General features: G+C 43.2%; 1 protein-coding gene across 4 annotated transcripts; it reads left to right on the plus strand.

Annotated features, from left to right (window-relative positions):
• Nucleotides 1–848: 848 nt before the first annotated feature.
• On the plus strand, nucleotides 849–19,312 carry LOC139374866 (tropomodulin-1-like). Of its 4 annotated transcripts, XR_011627738.1 has the most exons (11): nucleotides 894–1,191; nucleotides 3,136–3,348; nucleotides 4,958–5,114; nucleotides 7,252–7,368; nucleotides 9,294–9,383; nucleotides 11,914–12,044; nucleotides 12,493–12,600; nucleotides 13,908–14,051; nucleotides 15,004–15,148; nucleotides 16,443–16,718; nucleotides 17,004–19,312. XR_011627738.1 is itself a non-coding variant. In XM_071116044.1 (10 exons), exons 2-10 carry the CDS (start codon nucleotides 3,223–3,225, stop codon nucleotides 17,060–17,062), a joined length of 1,077 nt encoding a protein of 358 aa, XP_070972145.1. In that variant the 5' UTR covers nucleotides 849–1,191; nucleotides 3,136–3,222; the 3' UTR covers nucleotides 17,063–19,312. The 4 variants fall into 4 exon arrangements, 2 of the variants coding, with proteins under 2 accessions (XP_070972145.1, XP_070972146.1); XM_071116044.1 differs by lacking the exon at nucleotides 16,443–16,718 and having other exon boundaries at nucleotides 849–1,191; XR_011627739.1 differs by lacking the exon at nucleotides 3,136–3,348 and having other exon boundaries at nucleotides 932–1,191.
• Nucleotides 19,313–19,390: the final 78 nt, after the last annotated feature.

Genomic DNA, 19,390 nt, shown 5'->3' on the forward strand with positions numbered 1-19,390 from the left:
CCATTTATGCAGAAGCGTGGTTTTATCAGCTTAGCAATGTCTGAAGCATAGAACTGTGATTTTTCTTCTTCCTTATCGTATGTGTGGGGTGGGGATGGGGGGGGGGGGGGTGAATCTATTTGCAGTTGTGCATATACAGAAAAAGGGATTAAACAGCAGTACCGACCCCATCGATCTCCTTAGTAGGTTCTGTCGTTCATGTGTATATACAAAAAGTGTCCTTTATCGTTCAGTTTCAATCTTCAATCAAATACTTTGCATAGAAAGATATTTGCTGATTTAGTTATTATTCAGCACCAACTTGCATCTGTTTTAAGCCATTTGTCCTTCTAACTTGTGATTTTGTTTTTGTCTTTTACTTAAATACATTTGAACTTTTAAATAATAACTTAAATCGGCTGTATTTAATTCGTTTTTCAATACCTTGACTTTTTAAATGCTTGAAATTGATTTGACTGACACTTATTTTGCTTTTTGTGCGTGACATCTCACAGAACTAACTTACCTTTTGAAGGAAATGGATGAATGTAGATTTAGCTGAATAAATTGTTCATTCAAAAGCACCACTTTGTTATTAGTAATGAACGATCATACAATGTACAACTACTATGCTGTTTTATACCGTCAGTGGAATATGAAAGGAGAATTCTGTTTTGTGAATTTTGTTCAATTAAAACATTATACGAAATGGTATTCAAGGACAAAGGTTTTTATTATTTACGATGAAAACGCGCTATTGTTTTTGCTGTTATTCTAATGTACCGGTAATGTCTACTCTAACGGTAATGTAAATGGCGAGTGTATCATGATGGCGCATGTAGCTCACTTGCCTGAAGAATAAGTGTGACATCACTTGACTGGCAGCGCCGGGTGAGGAGGAGTAGGGGTTCGGTGAGTTTACTTTGCCTTCGTGGGAGTGTTGTACTACATTACGCAAACCACTGAAAGACGAGTCGAAAGCAAATTTCAGGATTTCAACTCGGCCTCAGTTGACAACATTCGAGGATATCCGTGCGGATTCCCAACTTTTTTTCCCACCCTTGGTTGCGGCGTACTTTTACTTTCCTTGTATGAAGCGACTCTTTAGTGTGACTCGACTGGCCAGAAAATAATCCATATCTGGTCAAAGTATTCAACTGTCACAAAGCGGGACCCGTTCGCTATAAATAGCCGGGATAAGCAGTGGAGGAGGTACGTGCATATGAAAACTAGCGGACTAGTCCTTAACAAATACAAAAACTCACGAATAATTAGCTTATAAATAACTTTTGCCATATCCCATGATTTAACACAGACCCTAACTAAAGCTTCAAAGGAACCGGTGTTCCCTCGAAGTGTGGGGAAAAAAATGAAGTATTGTTACTTTGAATAAGCAATTTGTTCATTTTAGTATTTATAATGCAAAGTTGTGCATTCTTTCGAATCGGCCTATGAATGACAGACAGCTGTCCGCCTGCATAAATTCCCGACCTATATCTTTTAACCTATGGCTTTTAAATCACAATTGAAGTGTACTTTCTTTTAAAAATAATACCAAAATATTGCAGGTCTACTACCCAATGACAAAAACAACCTTTTGCATTACTTTGCTGCCTGGCCTGCTTTGCATCAACTCCAGAAACTGATAGCGACAATTACAAGCGTTCCAAACATGAACTTATCTCCCAACTCCACTTCTTTCCTAATATAGTATAACATTGTTTGCAGTTAACATAACATACATTATATTGGAACAAATGGGCATTTTAAATAACATTGTGAAAAGATTGTCAATTCAGGCATTTTGACAGATTTAGTGTTAAGTTCTTGAATGTCACTTGTATTAGCCTAATGTCTTACAATTTGTGCTGTATGTGTAAGCAAGTAGTACTTATGGTATGTGGTTGTCTTACCTAGCTACCTTAAAAGATGAATGCACTAAGTTGCACTTTATAATGACCTTTGCTAAATGACTTAAATGTATAGGTAATGTAGTACGATAGCCTTGAGCTAGGAAGCTACAAGACACCGTCATTATGTTCATAATCATGCATTGCTACACCAGACTCCAGGCCTCTGTAGATATGTTCCCTTTTCCAAGGTGACTGGGAGTGACAGGGGAGCTGTTTTTATCAGCTGTCCCCCATCAGGGTTTAAGAGGCAGGCCAGGCTTTCCGCTGCAGTTTGGCCCACAAACATTCAACTCCTCACTGACCAGCAGGAGGCTAGTTTAGTTGTCAAACCAAACAACAGACAGAGTACTGGGGTGTATTTATTACGCCGATTCTGTTGAAAAACTCTTTTTTTTAATACTCCTAATGGAAAACGTTTTGCAACGTTTTGGACAAATTCAGGTAGGTCCTTCCCTGTTTTTTTCCGTTTGCTTCTTAAACGGTATACAGTTTCCGTTTCAAGAAAAGAAAAGTCCTGCAGGCCTATCTCCTTAAAACAGTGGTTTCAAAATGTTTTTGGGTCGTGATCCCCCCCACCTAAAGTTAGTAGTCTACATGTAAAAAAATAGCTACTATCGGAAGTTAAGTACAATGGCAGTGGTTCACAAATGTTTTTTTTGACCCACATGAAGATTGTAGTGTTTTTTTTACATGACCCTTCAAGCCTGTCCTAATTTGCTCCCTACCCCTAGGCCCTAACCCTCTGATGTTTGCAGATCTGAATTGTCTCAGTAGGTATTGGCCTAAGCAATGTAGTGGTGACGCTTCCACTATATTGATTAAATCTTACAGATCTGCAAACATTGAAGGGTAAGGGATGTTTCTAGCCATGCTCTGGGCTTGGGACACAACCCACTAGTAGGATCCAACCCCACCCAGCAAAAACTCTGCCTTAAGGTAGTGTTGTTGGACCTGGAAACAGCATTCTTAATGCATACAAAAAAAAATGTTAATGGCATCTCTGGACATTCCAGGCCTTTAATTAAGCAACACAAGTTAGTTTCTGTTAGTCAAGGGCCCACTTTTCAGTGTTTATCCAACACATCACGTTATTGGTGTTTACCAATAGTCTCATCTCAAATCTATTGGATAGATGCGGTGTTTGGATTTTGCTGGTAGGTCTGCCTTATGACTCAGCTAGTTGACCAATCAAACCATATTGACTAAACCTTGTCTCGTCTGTTTTTCATCCACCTTCTTGCAGACTTCCTTTTGAAAACGTCGCTGGGCACTTAGTTGCCTTTTTTTGGGGGGGAGGGGGAGGAAGTCATTGGGATTCTATCACGCCGCCATGTCCACCTCCTATAAGAAGGAAGTAGTGAACTACAGGGACGTTGATGAGGATGAACTACTGAAGAAACTCTCAGAGGAAGAGCTAGAGAGGCTGGAGGATGAGCTGGAAGAGTTAGATCCTGACGTAAGTCTAAAACTCTGATCTTCTTGGTGTGTGCGCGTGGTTATCTGGAGCTAGGAGTTCGATCCTGACGTAAGTCTAAAACGTTTATCTTTGTACAAGCTCAACAGAGATGGGAGATGCTCGAGTAACAGGACAGTGTATTTAATCACGCTATCACATTCAAAAGTCTACCACTATGAAAAGATCCTTCAACCAAACATACAACCGACTATGAAGTAGACTGTGGTATAACACTCGGATATTAAGGTTTACAGGTGTACCAGAGCCTTGGTTAAGAGTAGCTCACTATATAGGCATTAGGGTGCCATTTGAGAAACACGGGGAGAATCTCAATTGCGTCCTCTCGCCTCGCCTCCTCAAAACCCATTGGAGGAGATGGTCTGAGGGGTGGGACCTCTGGCTTTCTCGTAAATGGGTTTTAAGGAGGCGAGAAGCAAGGACTTGAGGAATTTGCAGGAACTTGAGATTCTCCCACAGACTAAGACTGACAAATGATACTCAAACCAATTTTGTCACGAGTACATCTTAGCTGGAAGCGTTGTTGGGTGATGATGTAGCCCAAGTCTGTCAGATTGATTTCAGATTTTATAACTTTAATTTTTAAATGCTTTTAATTTAAAAAAAATAATAATTTGAAATTCTTATAGAGCATGAACATATTAACCTATCATATCACGTTCATATCATATATTAGCCTATATATATCGTATCACTGTATATTCAATTCTAATATGCAGTTGTAGGTCTAAACAATACAGTGATCCTCAGACCATCTTCCAAAACCAACTTCCCAGTGAAAGTCGAGAAAAACAGGGATTTCTCATGGTGTAGGCCTCACCTGTTGTTTATAATATAATATATGTTAAGTTCTAGGCCCATCAGATATGTATGATACTGTATAATGCGGCGGTGCTTGACTTCATCTTTATCCGTCAGTAGTTCATCTGTCGAGGTGTTGACACAAGCTGTAATAGGGTTATGATGAATGGTCGACGGCTCACATAAAGTCTGGACACCTACAATACCAGGAGTGCCAGCCCAGGCTTAGATGACTGGGGGAGTGTGTGTGTGTGTGTGTGTGTGCGCGCGCGCGCGCGCGCATCTAGTGGTGCTAGTCCATCTTTCCCTGACTTTTGACGATATCGTCCAGATCTCCCAGAGAGCCATGTTAAAGAGTTAAACTGATATGTCAGGTATAAATACTGTGTCTTTAAGTGGCCAGTTCACTGTAGGTGCTGAAAGCTAAGATAAGATATTGGTCTATCGCTATAATATGGACCTGGTTTAGCATTCTACGGTCTAAGAATAGCTGTCTGGGAACTGCCTTTGTTATTTCTGTTAGTGTTATTTTAACACAGTTAGTGATTGTGGGTGTCCTTTCACTCTTACATTCGGGCTATACGTCACACTAGGAAGTGTGTTACTATCTCAATGTTTAACGTTTCGAGAGTGGGTGGAAATGCTGTATATAAACAAGTGCAATCCCACCCATTGCTATCATTATTGGCCAATGACAATCCTTCCTTGTGGTTAGAATACCCTCTTACCTAGAGTAAGTGCAACCAATTGTTAGCATTATCGGCCAATGATAAATCCTTCCTGTCTTTAGAATGCCCTGTTGCCGGCCGGGATGAGGCAGAAGGATCAGACCAAGAAGGCGCCGACCGGAACCTTCCAGAGAGAGAACCTGGTAGCCCACCTGGAGAAGCAAGCCAAGGAACACCCTGACAAGGAGGACCTGGTTCCGTTCACTGGAGAGAAGAGAGGTATGACCGCAGGCCCCGGCAGGATAGAATACCACTATAGGCCTGTGCTTCACTGGAGAGAAGAGAGGTAGGACCCTGTTAGATCTGATCTGAGCATCATCTCCACTTGTGGTGGTGGAGCCATCCTCCTATTGTTTACATGTAATCCTGTCAGATCTATGAACACAGAAGGGATACGGGCTAGCTTGGCTAGGGGATGTGGCTGAAGGCCAACGTGGACCATGGCCAGGGAAATATAAGCAGTGATAATAACCTTTTGAGGTGAACCCTACTGCCCAGTGGGCCGAAATCCAAATATTTTCAGAACATTACAGCCATTTAAATAAAGGCCTAAAGTCCTACATCCATCAGGACCAATCAGTGGTCTCAGACAATTTCTAGTTCCAGGAAACTGGACCCAGTCACAACCCAGTTTGTATGCTGGTTCATCTGTTATTGCCTATATCTGGACATATCCAGCTACGAAACTGCCTGAGTTGTGTCTGCCTACCTATCAGACCAATTATGATCTCAGACAGTCTGGTTCTGGGAAACTGGGCCTGCCGCAATTGAGTCCTCTAGTTCGTCCTTCTTTATATCTGGACATATCCAGGTAGAAATCAGGGCCTGGTGCCAGCTGACTCATCCCATATCCACTCAGGTGTAGATGTAGCCTGCTGGGTATCAGCCTGCCTCTCTGTGTGTCTGCCAGACAGCGTACAGTCTGGGGGGATCAGTTTCAGCGAGGTGAGGCCCGGAATCTCCAATCTTGATCACATAAGGAGTATTATTTGGGATGTGAGGTGATTTGTAGATCACTGATTCTGTGCAGTCCGGCTGCAATGTAGCCAATCTCCAACACTCAAGCAAGCACTGTGTCTCAGCCAAGCCTGATAGATGACAGGTACCGACCAACCACAGAGACGAACATCCTGCTACATCCTGGCACCCAGCAGCTAGCCTGAAGGTGAGGTGACTTTCCAGTTGGAACATCTCCACTGGTTCCACAGACCCCAGAACAGATAATCCAGGCTACAGTCAAAGCCAGCAGGACAGACGGTGCTGTAACTGATCCTGGACCTGGAACTGATATGAGTAAGACCTCAGACCTCTGGGCATGTATTCATAAAGAGTCTCAGAGTAGGAGTGCTGAACTAGCATCAGTTTAGCCTTTTAGAGCCAAATGAATATGATGACATGGACAGGGAGGAACCTGATCCTAGATCAGATACGGTAGACTGTGGCTACGTCCCAATTCTTTTTTTCCCCCCAAAGTCTGCACTTGCACACTTCCCGTTTATGGATTTATTCCCTCCAGCCAAATATTCGTTTTAGATCCATGACAGGGAGTGTTCAAGACAAGTGCACAGTCTGCAAACTTTGGGAGAACGGCCGATATTTGGACCACACACACAGCCTGTCACTGCAGCCTTCCTCCCCCCCAGTGTTCGTTCACATAATCCTGTTCCGGTGTTCTGAGGCTTGGCCGGGGCGGCGTGACGTGGGGCGCTACATGTCAGACATGGCTGGGTATAACACGACAAGGTCTTCGCCCCCCATCTGTCCCAACAGGCTGCCTGGCTTTTTTACAGCTCACTCTGAGTGACGATATGAGAAGCGCCCCATGATGTGAGATGATATTGCATATCAGCCTTGTATTTTCCATTATCAGTCGGTGTAACCTAGATGGAATTAAAATGGAAGTTTTCCTCACAGAATGTATGGTCATGTTCACTATGTAATGGTAGTTGGCTACTGGTGATTGGGTAATGATCGGTCTATTTTAGTATCGAGGCATTGATTTTTCTGCTTTCCTGCAGTCAAAATGACCAATTAAAGCATTTCATTAGGAACGAGCTAGTTCTAGTTCCAACGAGCTAGTTCAAATTCAATCAATCAAATGTATTTTATAAAGCCCTTTTTACATCAACAGTTGTCACAAAGTGCTTTACAGATAACCCAGCCTAAAACCACAAAGAGCAAACAATGCAGATTCCGAAGCACGGTGACTAGGGAAAAAGTCCCTAGAAAGGCCGGAACTAGGAAGACACCTAGAGAGGAACCAGGCTCCTAGATGTGTCCAGTCCTTCTTCTGGCTGTGCAGGGTGGAGATGAATATTGGCATGTGTTGTATTAATGATTGTCCCCTGTCTTCCAGGTAAAGTCTTTATACCTAAGGATATGGTGGACCCCATCATGGAGAATGTATCTCTGGAGCCAGAGCTGGAGGAGGCACTGGCCAACGCCAGCGACGCTGAGATCTGCGACATCGCCGGTAGAAAAACCATGCACCTTCACGTGCACACTCCCCTTTACAGACAGACGGACGTAAACAGATCCCTTTTTGCCATCTTTCCCCGCTATCACCGTTCCTCTTTTATTTTCAGTCTATTCACCAACTTCAGCTAATATAGTCGAAATCCACGCTAACTAAACAGTCACTTTAGAACGGTCACTGACACTCAATCAACTTCGCTGTTCACTCCTCCAGTCAGTAACTTCCTCCTTTTCTCTCTAACTCTCCTCTATCTCTTCTAGTGATCCCACCCTTCTCCTCCTCCTCCTCCCTGCCCCCCCCCCCCCCTCCCATAAGCTGCCATCGTCATCACCCCTTCCATGACTGCTGTTGGACACCATGGTTGCCCTCTCTCTGGGCCTTATGACAAGCAGCCGCGGTATTTGCCAGCCCACACACTAGCTAGGGCCGCGACGATACCAGTGCCCGTTAGTATCGTGGCAAGGAAGTAAAACACAAAGCGAATTTAGCTTCTTCAGGAAAACTGCTCTAATGCGGGAAACAAACATCATTATGTTGTCATCCAGAGTCACATTCATTTAATTTCCAAACTGAAGCACACAATATTTGACATACAGCAGGTTTTTATTAAAAGACCAAAGAGTTTGGTCTGCTTTGTGTTTTCATTTTTGCCTCGGGTACTGCTGGTTCATATACTGCTATCGTCCCGGCCCTAACACTAGCTGCACATTTATCTTGGCTGCATTTCTCTCCGCTTCCCTAAGTGTTAGTGTTAATCGGTGACTAGTGGTTTGTTTGCCAGCGTTTTGTTTTGGTCCTCCCAGACATTTCCAATGGTTTGTAATTAATCCACAGCCTCCTCATGGTGAGTTTCCAACTAACTCTTCACGGCTGCTTAAAATGGACGGCTCGTTCTCCGTTGTTTATCTCAAAGAAAACGAACTGTTCTCACACTCTATCATTCTGACAGATGAAAATAATACACTGGCTCTTTTTTTTTTTTTTGCCTCTCTGCCTCTCTGCCCTCTTTTCACTCCCTTTTGTTAATTTGTGCTCCAAGTCATCTACGGTGGTCCAGAAAGCACATTTTATTTGGGTTTTCCCATCAAACTGGACACAAGATAAAACTACTACTACTCATAATAATACATTTGATTTAAAGCGTTTTTCAAAAACCTAAGGACCCTGAAAAGTAAAAGAGAGAGGGGGGGGGGGGGAGCAAAGCTAAAACTAAGGTTCAAATTAAAGCTAAAACCGTGATCTTTGCGATAATCAAAAACATGTTGATTAGTCAAGCATGTTCCTGCAGTTCATAGGGACCGTTCTAACTGTGGCAGCAGAGGTCACCCAAGCCAGGGAGAATGTCTGCATTGTGTGACGTCTGCAACAGTGACAGGTGCTATTTAAACAATGTGTTTAATAATGACTTGCAGACGCTGGCATCGACGCACGTGTTGTTCTTTTGTATGTCTGGCTATGACAGGGACGACTATCTACTGCTGTGTGTGAAATGTTTTGCAGGGCCGATAGTTTGGCTTGGATGTTTGCGAGTTATGAACGAGGCAGCTCTCAAGGCCCACTTGTGGGTGTCCTGTCTGCTGTCTTAGTTCAGCATATGATGTTTACTTGGCTGAGGAGAGCGTTGGCACACACACCCACGTCAACTCTTCTGTGTTTATCCCTCAGTGTTCACGTCATTTGACACAATGTACTCTCTCTCTCCCATCTCCCCCTCTCTCTCTCTCTCTCCCATCTCCTCTCTCTCTCTCTCTGTTTCCACTATATTTCTCTCTCTACTTTTGTTTCTAACTACTTTTAAAAAAAAAATTGTCTCCCTCCTCCTCTCTCCACATCTCTCACTTAATGTTTCTTTCCCGTTCTCTCTCTCTCTCTCTCTCCCTCCTTTTGTCCATCTCTCCATCTCTTCTCTTCCCTCCCTCCAGCCATTCTGGGAATGCACACTCTGATGAGTAACCAGCAGTACTACGAGGCTTTGGCCAGCAGCAATATAGTCAACAAACAAGGCCTTAACAGTAAGTGCACCGTGTGTGTGTGTGTGTCTGTATCCCTCCTGTCTATGCCGGTAAGTGTACCGTGTGTGTGTGTCTGTATCCCTCCTGTCTGTGCCAAAGCTCTCGGGCATCGTTTGTAACAATGATTCCTCTGTTTATCATTTCATGTATTGTACTTATTCGGGTTTTGCTTTTCAAGTGGATTTGAGAAAGAGTGGCACCAACGCGTACGTGTTTCAGACCGTTCAGGGAAGTTAAAAATAAAACATGAACTGGAACCAACGTCAAAGGTCCAAAGAGAACTGGACAAAATGTTCCTGTTTACAACTGAAGACTTTTTACAATCCTCCGTTGCACCATTTCTGACGTTAAATAATATAATTGAAAAACGTGTTGATTTAGCCAAACAAACTAAGTGCAGCAAATATTTATTAACTTTCGACATTGAACATCAAGAGTGCATTTGATATTACTGATTTACATTATATGCTGTGCATTCGGAAAATATTCAGACCCTTTGACTTTTTCCACCTTTTGCTACTTTACAGCCTTATTCTAAAATGGATTAAATAGTTTTCCCCCCTCATCAATCTATACACAATACCCCATAATGACAAAGCAAAAACAGTTTTTTCGAAAGTTTTGCAAATGTTTTTTTTTATTTTTTTAATCGGAAATATCACATTTACATAATTATTCAGACCCTTTACTCAGTACTTTGTTGAAGCACCTTTGGCAGTGATTACAGCCTCAAGTCTTCTTGGGTATGACACAACAAGCTTGGCACACCTGTATTTGGGGAGTTTCTTCCATTCTTCTCTGCAGATCCTCTCCAGCTCTGTCAGGTTGGATGGGGAGCGTCGCTGCACGGCTAGTTTCAGGTCTCTCCAGAGATGTTAGATCGGGTTTAAGTCTGGGTTCTGGCTGGGCCACTCAAGGACATTCAGAGACTTGTCCCGAAGCCACTCCTGCGTTGTCTTGGCTGTGTGCTTAGGTTCGTTGTCCAGTTGGAAGGTGACCCTTGGCCCCAGTCGGCGCTCTGGAGTTGGTTTTCATCAAGGATCTCTCTGTACTATGCTCCGTTCATCTTTCCCTTGATCCTCAATAGTCTCCTAGTCCCTGCTACTGAAAAACATCCCCACAGCATGATGCTGCCACCACCATGCTTCACCGTAGGGATTGTGCCAGGTTTCCTCCAGACGTGATGCTTAGCATTCAGGCCAAAGACCAGATCATTTTGTTTCTCATGGTCTGAGAGTCCTTTAGGTGGATTTTGGCAAACTCCAAACGGGCTTTCATGTTCCTGTTACTGAGGAATAGCTTCTGTCTGGCCACTCTACCATAAAGGCATGATTGGTGGAGTGCTGCAGAGATGGTTGTCCTTCTGGAAGATTCTCCCATCTCTTCAGAGGAGCTCTGACGGAGTGACCATCGGGTTCTTGACCACCTCTGTTTGTCCGGGCTGACAGATCTATGAAGAGTCTTGGTGGTTCCAAACTGTGTTCTTGGGGACATTCAATGCTGCAGATTTTTTTCGGTACCCTTCCCCAGATCTGTGCCTTGACACAATCCTATCTCGGAGCTCTACGGATAATTCCTTTGACCTCATGACTTGGTTTTTGCTCTGACATGCACTGTCAACTGTGGGACCTTATATAGACAGGTGTGTGCCTTTCCAAATCATGTCCAATCAATTGAATTTACCACAGGTGGACTCCAATCAAGTTGTAGAAACATGTCAAGGAGGATCAATGGAAACACGATGCACCTGAGCTCAGTTTTGAGTCTCATAGCAAAGGGTCTGAATACTTACGTAAATAAGTTATTTCTGTTTTTTATTTGTAATACATTGGGAAAAAAAACCTGTTTTCACTTTGTCATTATGGAGTATTGTGTGTAGATTGATGTGTAGATTATTTTTTTAAAATCCATTTTAGAATAAGGCTGTAATGTAACTAAATGTGGAAGATGTCAAGGGATCTGAATACTTTCCGAATGCGCTGTACATATTGATAATAACATATTTCTGTTGTCTGTGTTTTCCAGTGTACATAGTATAAGCCTGTGTTTTCCTATAGGTGTTATCCAGTGTACTCAGTATAAGCCTGTGTTTTCCTATAGGTGTTATCCAGTGTACTCAGTATAAGCCTGTGTTTTCCTATAGGTGTTGTCCAGTGTACTCAGTATAAGCCTGTGTTTTCCTATAGGTGTTGTCCAGTGTACTCAGTATAAGCCTGTGTTTTCCTATGGGTGTTATCCAGTGTACTCAGTATAAGCCTGTGTTTTCCTATAGGTGTTATCCAGTGTACTCAGTATAAGCCTGTGTTTTCCTATAGGTGTTATCCAGTGTACTCAGTATAAGCCTGTGTTTTCCTATAGGTGTTATCCAGTGTACTCAGTATAAGCCTGTGTTTTCCTATAGGTGTTGTCCAGTGTACTCAGTATAAGCCTGTGTTTTCCTATAGGTGTTGTCCAGTGTACTCAGTATAAGCCTGTGTTTTCCTATAGGTGTTATCCAGTGTACTCAGTATAAGCCTGTGTTTTCCTATAGGTGTTATCCAGTGTACTCAGTATAAGCCTGTGCCTGATGAGCAGCCCAACTCTACTGACGTGGAGGAGACGCTGTTGAGGATGCAGAGGAACGACCCTGACCTGCTGGAGGTCAACCTCAACAACATCAAGGTGCTACATTACGTTGATTCACATGCACACGGTCAGTTAAAAAGATGTATACGCTGTCATTATGTCCTCCTCCTATACCTTTTTTATTTCCTTTTTTTCCCCCTTTAGTCATTTAGCAGACGCTCTTATCCAGAGCGATTTACAGTAGTTAGTGCATACATTTTTCATATTTTTTACATTTTAATACTAGTTCCCCGTGTGAATCGAACCCACAACCCTGGCATTGCAAGTGCCGTGCTCTACCAACCCGACCCACACTGGACCCACAAAGGAGAGACACGTATTCTCATAGTACCACACTATTCTCAGTCTGACTTCAAGAGGTCAGGGCAAACCTCTACTCTGGAGTCAGCGTTATATTTAGGTTATTCTCCAGTCTTTTTCAAATGCATTAGTCGTCCGTCCGATTTTCAAACAGTCGTGTGTGGCTTTATTGATTGTGTTCCAGAACATTCCAGTGAAGACACTGAAGGCTTTTGCAGAATCCTTGATCGAGAACACTGTAGTGGAACGCTTCAGCATGGTGGGAACCAGGAGTAATAATCCCGTAGCCTTTGTGAGTATTGCTGTTTTACCAAATCACCTGCACAAATGATTGTAGCAGTTTCATCAGACAATGTGAATGTACACGTCTCCAAGTCTTAATTAAAAAGTCGTCTCCATCTGGAAATTCAATTTTTGAAAGCGACCTCCCTTTGGCATTGATACCTGGGCCTGTGGCCGGGTCAAAAATTCAGTACCAGTCAAAAGTTTGGACACACCTACTCATTCAAGGGTTTTTCTTTATTTTTGCTGTTTTCTACACTGTAGAGTAATATTGAAGACATCAAAACTATGAAATATCACAAATGGAATCATGTAGTTACACAAATCCAAATACATTTTATATTTTATATTCTTCAAAGTAGCCACCTTTTTGCCTTGACAGCTTTGCACACTGGCTGCTTTTCCTTCACTCTGCGGTCCAACTCATCCCCAAACCATCTCAATTGGGTTGAATCAGGTGATTGTGGAGACCAGGTCATCTGATGCAGCACTCCATCACTCTCCTTGGTCAAATAGCCCTTACACAGCCTGGAGGGGTGTTGGGTCATTGTGCTGTTGAAAAACATGATAGTCCCACCAAGCGCAAACCAGATGGGACGGCGTATCGCCTCAGAATGCTGTGGTAGCCATGCTGGTTAGGTGTGCCTTGAATTTCTGGGCTGGTAACTCTCTAATGAACTTATCCTCTGCAGCAGAAGTAACTCTAGGTCTTCCTTTCCTGTGGCGGTCCTCATGAGAGCAAGTTGAGAGAATGCCAAGCGTGTGCAAAGCTGTCATCAAGGCAAAGGGTGGCTACTTTGAAGAATCTCAAATATAACATATATTTTGTTTTGTTTAACACTTTTTAAGTTACTACATGATTCCATATGTGTTTTTTTGTTGTTTTGATGTCTTCACTATTATTCTACAATGTAGAAGATAGTAAAAATAAAGAAAAACCCTTGAATGAGTAGGTGTGTCAACTTTTGACTGGTACTGTATGTAACCGGTGTGAAATGCCTAGCTAGTTAGCGGGGTGCGCGCTAATAGCGTTTCAATCGGTGACGTCACCCGCTCTGAGACCTTGAAGTAGTTGTTTCCCTTGCTCTGCAAGGGCCACGGCTTTTGTGGAGTGATGGGTAACGATGCTTCGTGGGAGGCTGTTGTTGATGTGTGCAGAGTGTCTCTGGTTCGAGCCCAGGTAGGGGCGAGGAGAGGGAAGGAAGGAACACTGTTACATGTATATAGGGGAAATGGTGCCATTTCAGACACAGACATGCCTGTAATTATAGCCCGTATAAATATACTGTCCCCGTTTGCTGTGTCTCTGTGCCTCAGGCCCTGGCAGAGATGCTGAAGGTGAACACCACGCTGAAGAGTCTAAACATAGAATCCAACTTCATCACAGGGACGGGTATCCTGGCTATCATTGCCTCACTGCAGTCCAACACAACCCTGCAGGAACTCAAGATCGACAACCAGGTACAATGAAATACAGCACAATCGTTATTGGAGGCCTGGGTAATGCCAAAATGTCCCATATATTTCTCAATGATGCTTTACGATGCCAAATGTCAAATACATGTCGACAATCCTTCCTCCTAAAGGACCGTTCTCTGGAAAACATTTTGTGAAAATCCCAAAGAAATGGTCTTTTTTTGTTGTCGTCCTGGTTTCGTGAGGAATCGCCCGATTTTTGCCGTCACTGTACCCAGCCCGACCAGTTACAATAAGACGTCACGAGGACCACTTCTACTGTTTCAACAGGGTCAGATTGTAAAAAGCCAGTCATTAAATTCATTCATTGTGGTGTGATATTTCTGCCAGTGCGAACACTTAGTTGTCGTTATTCCTCCCCAGTGGGGGAAAACTGGCTGAAAAGGACATCACTGCAACCTGCTTAATCAGATTGCAGCCAAAACTGGTTGAAATCTGGTTGTTGCAACGACCTAATTTCAACCAGTTTTGCCCACGCCGGGCTACTTCATGCCAGTGAATAATTTTTCCTAACATAAACTATGCTGAATCTCTTTGATTCCGGAATGTTTTATATTTATACACTTTACTAACAACGTCACCTTTCATTTTATTCATTGTGCTGAGTCATGGATGAACAATACCCAGCGGACAAGCTGGTTGAAATGACAACCAGAAATGGCATCATTGTAACCGGTTATTTCAAACAGGACATTGGGGAAATCATCTAGGTTCACTGGTTTACATGACGTAATGTCTGGTTGTAAATTGGTTTGTTAATGGTGTTATTTCAACCAGTTTTACCCGCTGGGTGATTCCTTCTATGTCCATCTTCCCCCCACCAATTATTTAAGCTGCCCATCTGACAGTGCAGACAGGCTCAATCAAACGCTCAATTTGGAAAGGAAACAAATACTATTTGAACCCAGGTCGGATTCCCCCTCTCCCCTTCCTCCAGAGCCAGCCGCTAGGTAACAAGGTGGAGATGGAGATAGCCAGCATGCTGGAGAAGAATACCACGTTGTTGAAGTTTGGCTACCACTTTACCCAGCAGGGCCCCAGGCTGAGGGGCTCCAACGCCATGATGAACAACAACGACCTGGGTGAGATGACGGTTCTGCTAATGCTAACAACCTGGCTGAGATTGAGGTTCAAAGACTCACTCACAAACAATGGATTAAAATATCTCTTTTATACTCACTGTTTCTCTCCCATCGTTACTCACAATCTTAGAGATGTTCAGACACCCACCCACCTCTCACTCCATTTTCCAAAACAACGTTGAACTAATGAAACCTGCTAGAGAAGGTGCAGAGCATGCGTCGGCTGTAACTAGACCTCGTAGTAGCCCATTGTAATCCATCTTAATTCACCATCACTGTTTTATGTAACTAAATAATGGGAGGAGCCAAGCCAATCACAACATTCGGCTGTTTGGATCCCTCCTGGATGATGACCTCACTAGAACTAAAGTGGTGTTCCAGTGAAACACTCCCAGACTTCCCAGTGTGATCCCTCACAACAGCTGAGACACCACTAGAGACATGGGGCTGCATCCCAAATGGCACCCTATTCCCTTTATAGTTCACTATAGGGTACAATAGGGCTCTGGTCAAAAGTAGTGCACTACATGGGGAATAGGATGCCATTTTGGATGTGCCCTCAAATTGGTCTATTTGGGGACTTGGGTTGTTGCCGAACACATTCGGGGCCGTCTGATTGGTCCAGAAACCCATAGGTTGGGCCAGAGCCAGAACGCACGTGGCTAAAGCGGCGGTTTGAAAATTCACCATTGGCTTTGATAATCTGATTTGGTTAGAGATTATCCAATTGATGATGCCTTTGTTTAGTACAACATCCCTCGTGCCCCTCGACACCACAAAACGACTTCGGTGACGGCAGTCTCAGAATAAAGTCTGCAGCGAACGACAGAGCAGCGGGAGATCTTAGTGTGAGTCATCAGGCTAAATGTTTTGGGTCCAAAACACATGATCAAAGACACGTCAGGTCTTGTACAAAGACTGTAAAAAAATGTTTTAAGAGATGGTCTTGTACTAATCTCTTGGAACGAAATGATTGACCTAGTTTGCACACAAACATCAATGTGTCATCGTGGTTGTTTTACATAACGATGACATTTTCTCCTGAACACGGCATGGTACCAGTTCTATCTACTTCCAAAGATGTGCATGAGGCGCTCTTGTCTTGGTTGACGTCTATTTGATCATAGCACATTTTCTCGTCAAGAGTGAGTGAAAGAGAATGCATGTCAGATCTGACAACTGTCACTCACTGTTTGTGTGTAAGTGTGTGCGTGTGCTTCACTCATATTGCTCGCGTGTGTGTGTGTGTGTCTATGTTTGTTTGTTTTATGTGTTTACCACTGTTGTGTTGCAGCTCGGGTAATCCGATCTGATCATCACTCGGACAATTCCTTCACCCTCACTCTGTCCGTGCCGGAACTGAAAAGGGCATTTGGTAAAAAAGTTCAAGCCGAAACTCGCCAAACCCAAGACCAAGAAAGTAAAGACAGCAGTTGTATCGTCCTACCTCTTCAACCTGACGCTTCTTTTCCTTGAGTTCTACCCACAACTCCCTGCGTGGTGCCTTCCATTCCGCCTCGTCATCTCTTCTCTTCCCGACAGTGGCAGATCTTTCTTCAGTAGTTCTTAAGTGGGTCTTTTACAGAAGGGGACTGCTTGCTTAAGGGCTCTTTACAGTTCATGCTTCTATTTTCTTCTTAACCGTCTCTTTCAAATGTTTGGAACAGGTTTTTTTCCTGCTTTCTTTACCTGTTCCCAAATCTTTCAAACTGTTTTTCTAAACTTCAAACTCTTCCTTCATTGCCATTCCTTTGAGTCAAGTATTTGTTGTGTTTGAATAAAACCTGATTTGACCAAAGCTGCCGATGTGTTTTAATAGTTGGACTAATTTCAATTTCTTCTTCTCTGACCACAGTAAGAAAGAGAAGGCTTGAAGGAGGTCCCATCTTCCCCAAGTGTCGGACAAGCGTGTAGCGCCGTGCCAGGCGGCAGCACTGCCCGGGCCCGCCCAGCCCCGTATTCAGCCAGACTCACTCCAACAGATATCCCATCAACCCCTGCTTCCGAAACCCTAACCTCGACCCCTCTGCGATGACAGAAATCTTTCCAATTCGAATGTCAGGGGCTTTGGCAAATCTTGTTCCTACTGTGGAATGGAGTTGATCTACTATTGTAAAAAAAAAATGTTTTTCCCTTCACAGTTTTCTACTGATATCGGTTTAGATATCTTCAGTAATAATAATAATATCTGGTAATTGTGACATAGTGAAGCAGCCCACATATACAGAAAATATTTATTTTGTTGTCAGTTTATTTACTGGAGATGAACTTGTTGTGGTTGAAGATGAAATGGTGTTACACCCATAATGTATATTGTACCACATGCCAAGGGCAGCAGCTAGCCTAACGGTTAAGAGTGAAAGGTCGCCGGTTCAAATCCCTGAGCCGACCAGGTGGAAAAAAATCTGACGGATGTGCCCTTGAGCAAGGCACTTAACCCTAATTGCTCCTGTAAGTCGCTCTGGATAAGAGCGTCTGCTAAATGACTCAAATGTCAATGACTTAACTTGGTTATGATGTTAATACCACATTACGGATTTCAGCATTTCGCAACCACTTAACTTAATGTTTTTCAGTGTGAGGTTCATATAAGACAAGTTGTTAGTCTGCACTTTGTGCTGTCTGTAAGCAAAGGCACATAACGGTACATGGAAGCTATGTTCAGAGGAATTGTTGCAGATTAAAAACATTTGGGGTGTAAGTTGTTTGTTTGTCAAAGTTGACCCCATAGAGACAACCACTAAAAGCTGGTCCTAGATCAGTTTGTCCGTTATGGTGTAAATTCTGTAGTATTACTGATCTCTAGTCAGTTTAAGTCTTCTCGGTCAAACCTTACACAGAGAGATGTTGCTACTAAGTGTTGGTTCTAGATCAGTTTCGTGACGAAGTCGATATCTACTTAAGACTGACCAGGTGAAAGCTATGATCCTTTGTTGATGTCACTTGTTAAATCCACTTCAAATCAGTGTAGATGAAGGGGAGGAGACATGTTAAAGAAGGATTTTGAAGTCTTGAGACATGGATTGTGTTTGTGTCATTCAGAGGGTGAATGGGCAAGACAACAGATTTAAGTGCCTTTGAACTGGGTATGGTAGTAGGTGCCAGGTGCACCGGGTTGAGTGTGTCAAGAACTGCAACGCTGGTGTTATTTTCACGCTCAACTGTCCCTTGTGTATCAGGAATGGTCCACCACCCAAAGGACATCAAACCAACTTGACACAACTGTGGGAAGCATTGGAGTCAACATAGGCCAGCGTCCCTGTGGAACGCTTTCGACACCTTGTAGAGTCCGTGCCCTGACGAATTGAGACTGTTCTGAGGGCCAAAGGAGGGGCCAAACTCATAAGGTGTTCCTAATGTTTTGTACACTCAGTGCATACTTGTTTTGTTCACCTGTGTGTTGGTCACTGACGGACAAACTGATATAGGACCAGCTCTTAGTGGCCGTCTCTGAAGCTGATTTGGAATCCGTACTTAAACCCGGCAGATGTGATGACATGTCATCATGGCAAGTTATGATTGATTATGTTAAATGATTACTTTAGTTACACAGTAAAGGGAGTTGCAGCATTTCCCCCCTCCCCTTTTTTCAGTTACGCTGGTCGAAATGCTGTCAGTTGAATGTGTCTGCAACCCAAAAGTGTGCAAACTATGAATTCACTGTCATCACTCTGTAGCCTATCAAAGCCCAAGAAAAAGCATAAAGACAAACGACTTGTCCTGCCTGTTGTAAGATCCTATGAGATTTTTCCTTTAATGAACACCCCTTTAGGTTTTGTTGCTATGTGGCCAGGTATCAGAGTTGTCATGCACCATTTGTTTTTGAGGGGAGCACTGATGACTAAATTCAATATCCTATCATTAAATCTGTGTTAAAATAAACTATATATATATTGGATGAGGGGGATACGTGCCCCCTCAGATTCAAAGGGCATAATGCTACTTATTAGGTATATTACTGTATGGTCAAAAGGGACAACTATAGTGTGTACAACAACCCATCCCCGTATGAACTACTGCTGAATATGACTGTGTTTTCCTTGCCCTAGCCTGGCTGTTGTTCTTTCTCGACAGCATTTGCTTGAGTATTGAGTATGTTTTTGTTAAGATAGTTCACACGATTGTGTTTTGTTGTTGTTCATGGATAAATCAGGTTTGAAAGTATTGTGCACTGTGTTTATTTGTACCGTTTTTACGCTTCTAGGCCGATGCACCAAACCACGTATGACACGTCCTCTTGGG

This window comes from Oncorhynchus clarkii, chromosome 19, assembly GCF_045791955.1.
Source record: "Oncorhynchus clarkii lewisi isolate Uvic-CL-2024 chromosome 19, UVic_Ocla_1.0, whole genome shotgun sequence".
NCBI lineage: Eukaryota > Metazoa > Chordata > Actinopteri > Salmoniformes > Salmonidae > Oncorhynchus > Oncorhynchus clarkii.

Excerpts from the sequence above, each read along its gene's own strand:
- LOC139374866 (XM_071116044.1), top strand. The coding sequence starts at position 3,223 with ATGTCCACCTCCTATAAGAAGGAAGTAGTGAACTACAGGGACGTTGAT. Across the intron at positions 5,115-7,251 it reads GTTCACTGGAGAGAAGAGAG|GTAAAGTCTTTATACCTAAG; the intron begins GTATGACCGCAG and ends CCTGTCTTCCAG. Across the intron at positions 14,052-15,003 it reads AACTCAAGATCGACAACCAG|AGCCAGCCGCTAGGTAACAA; the intron begins GTACAATGAAAT and ends CCCTTCCTCCAG.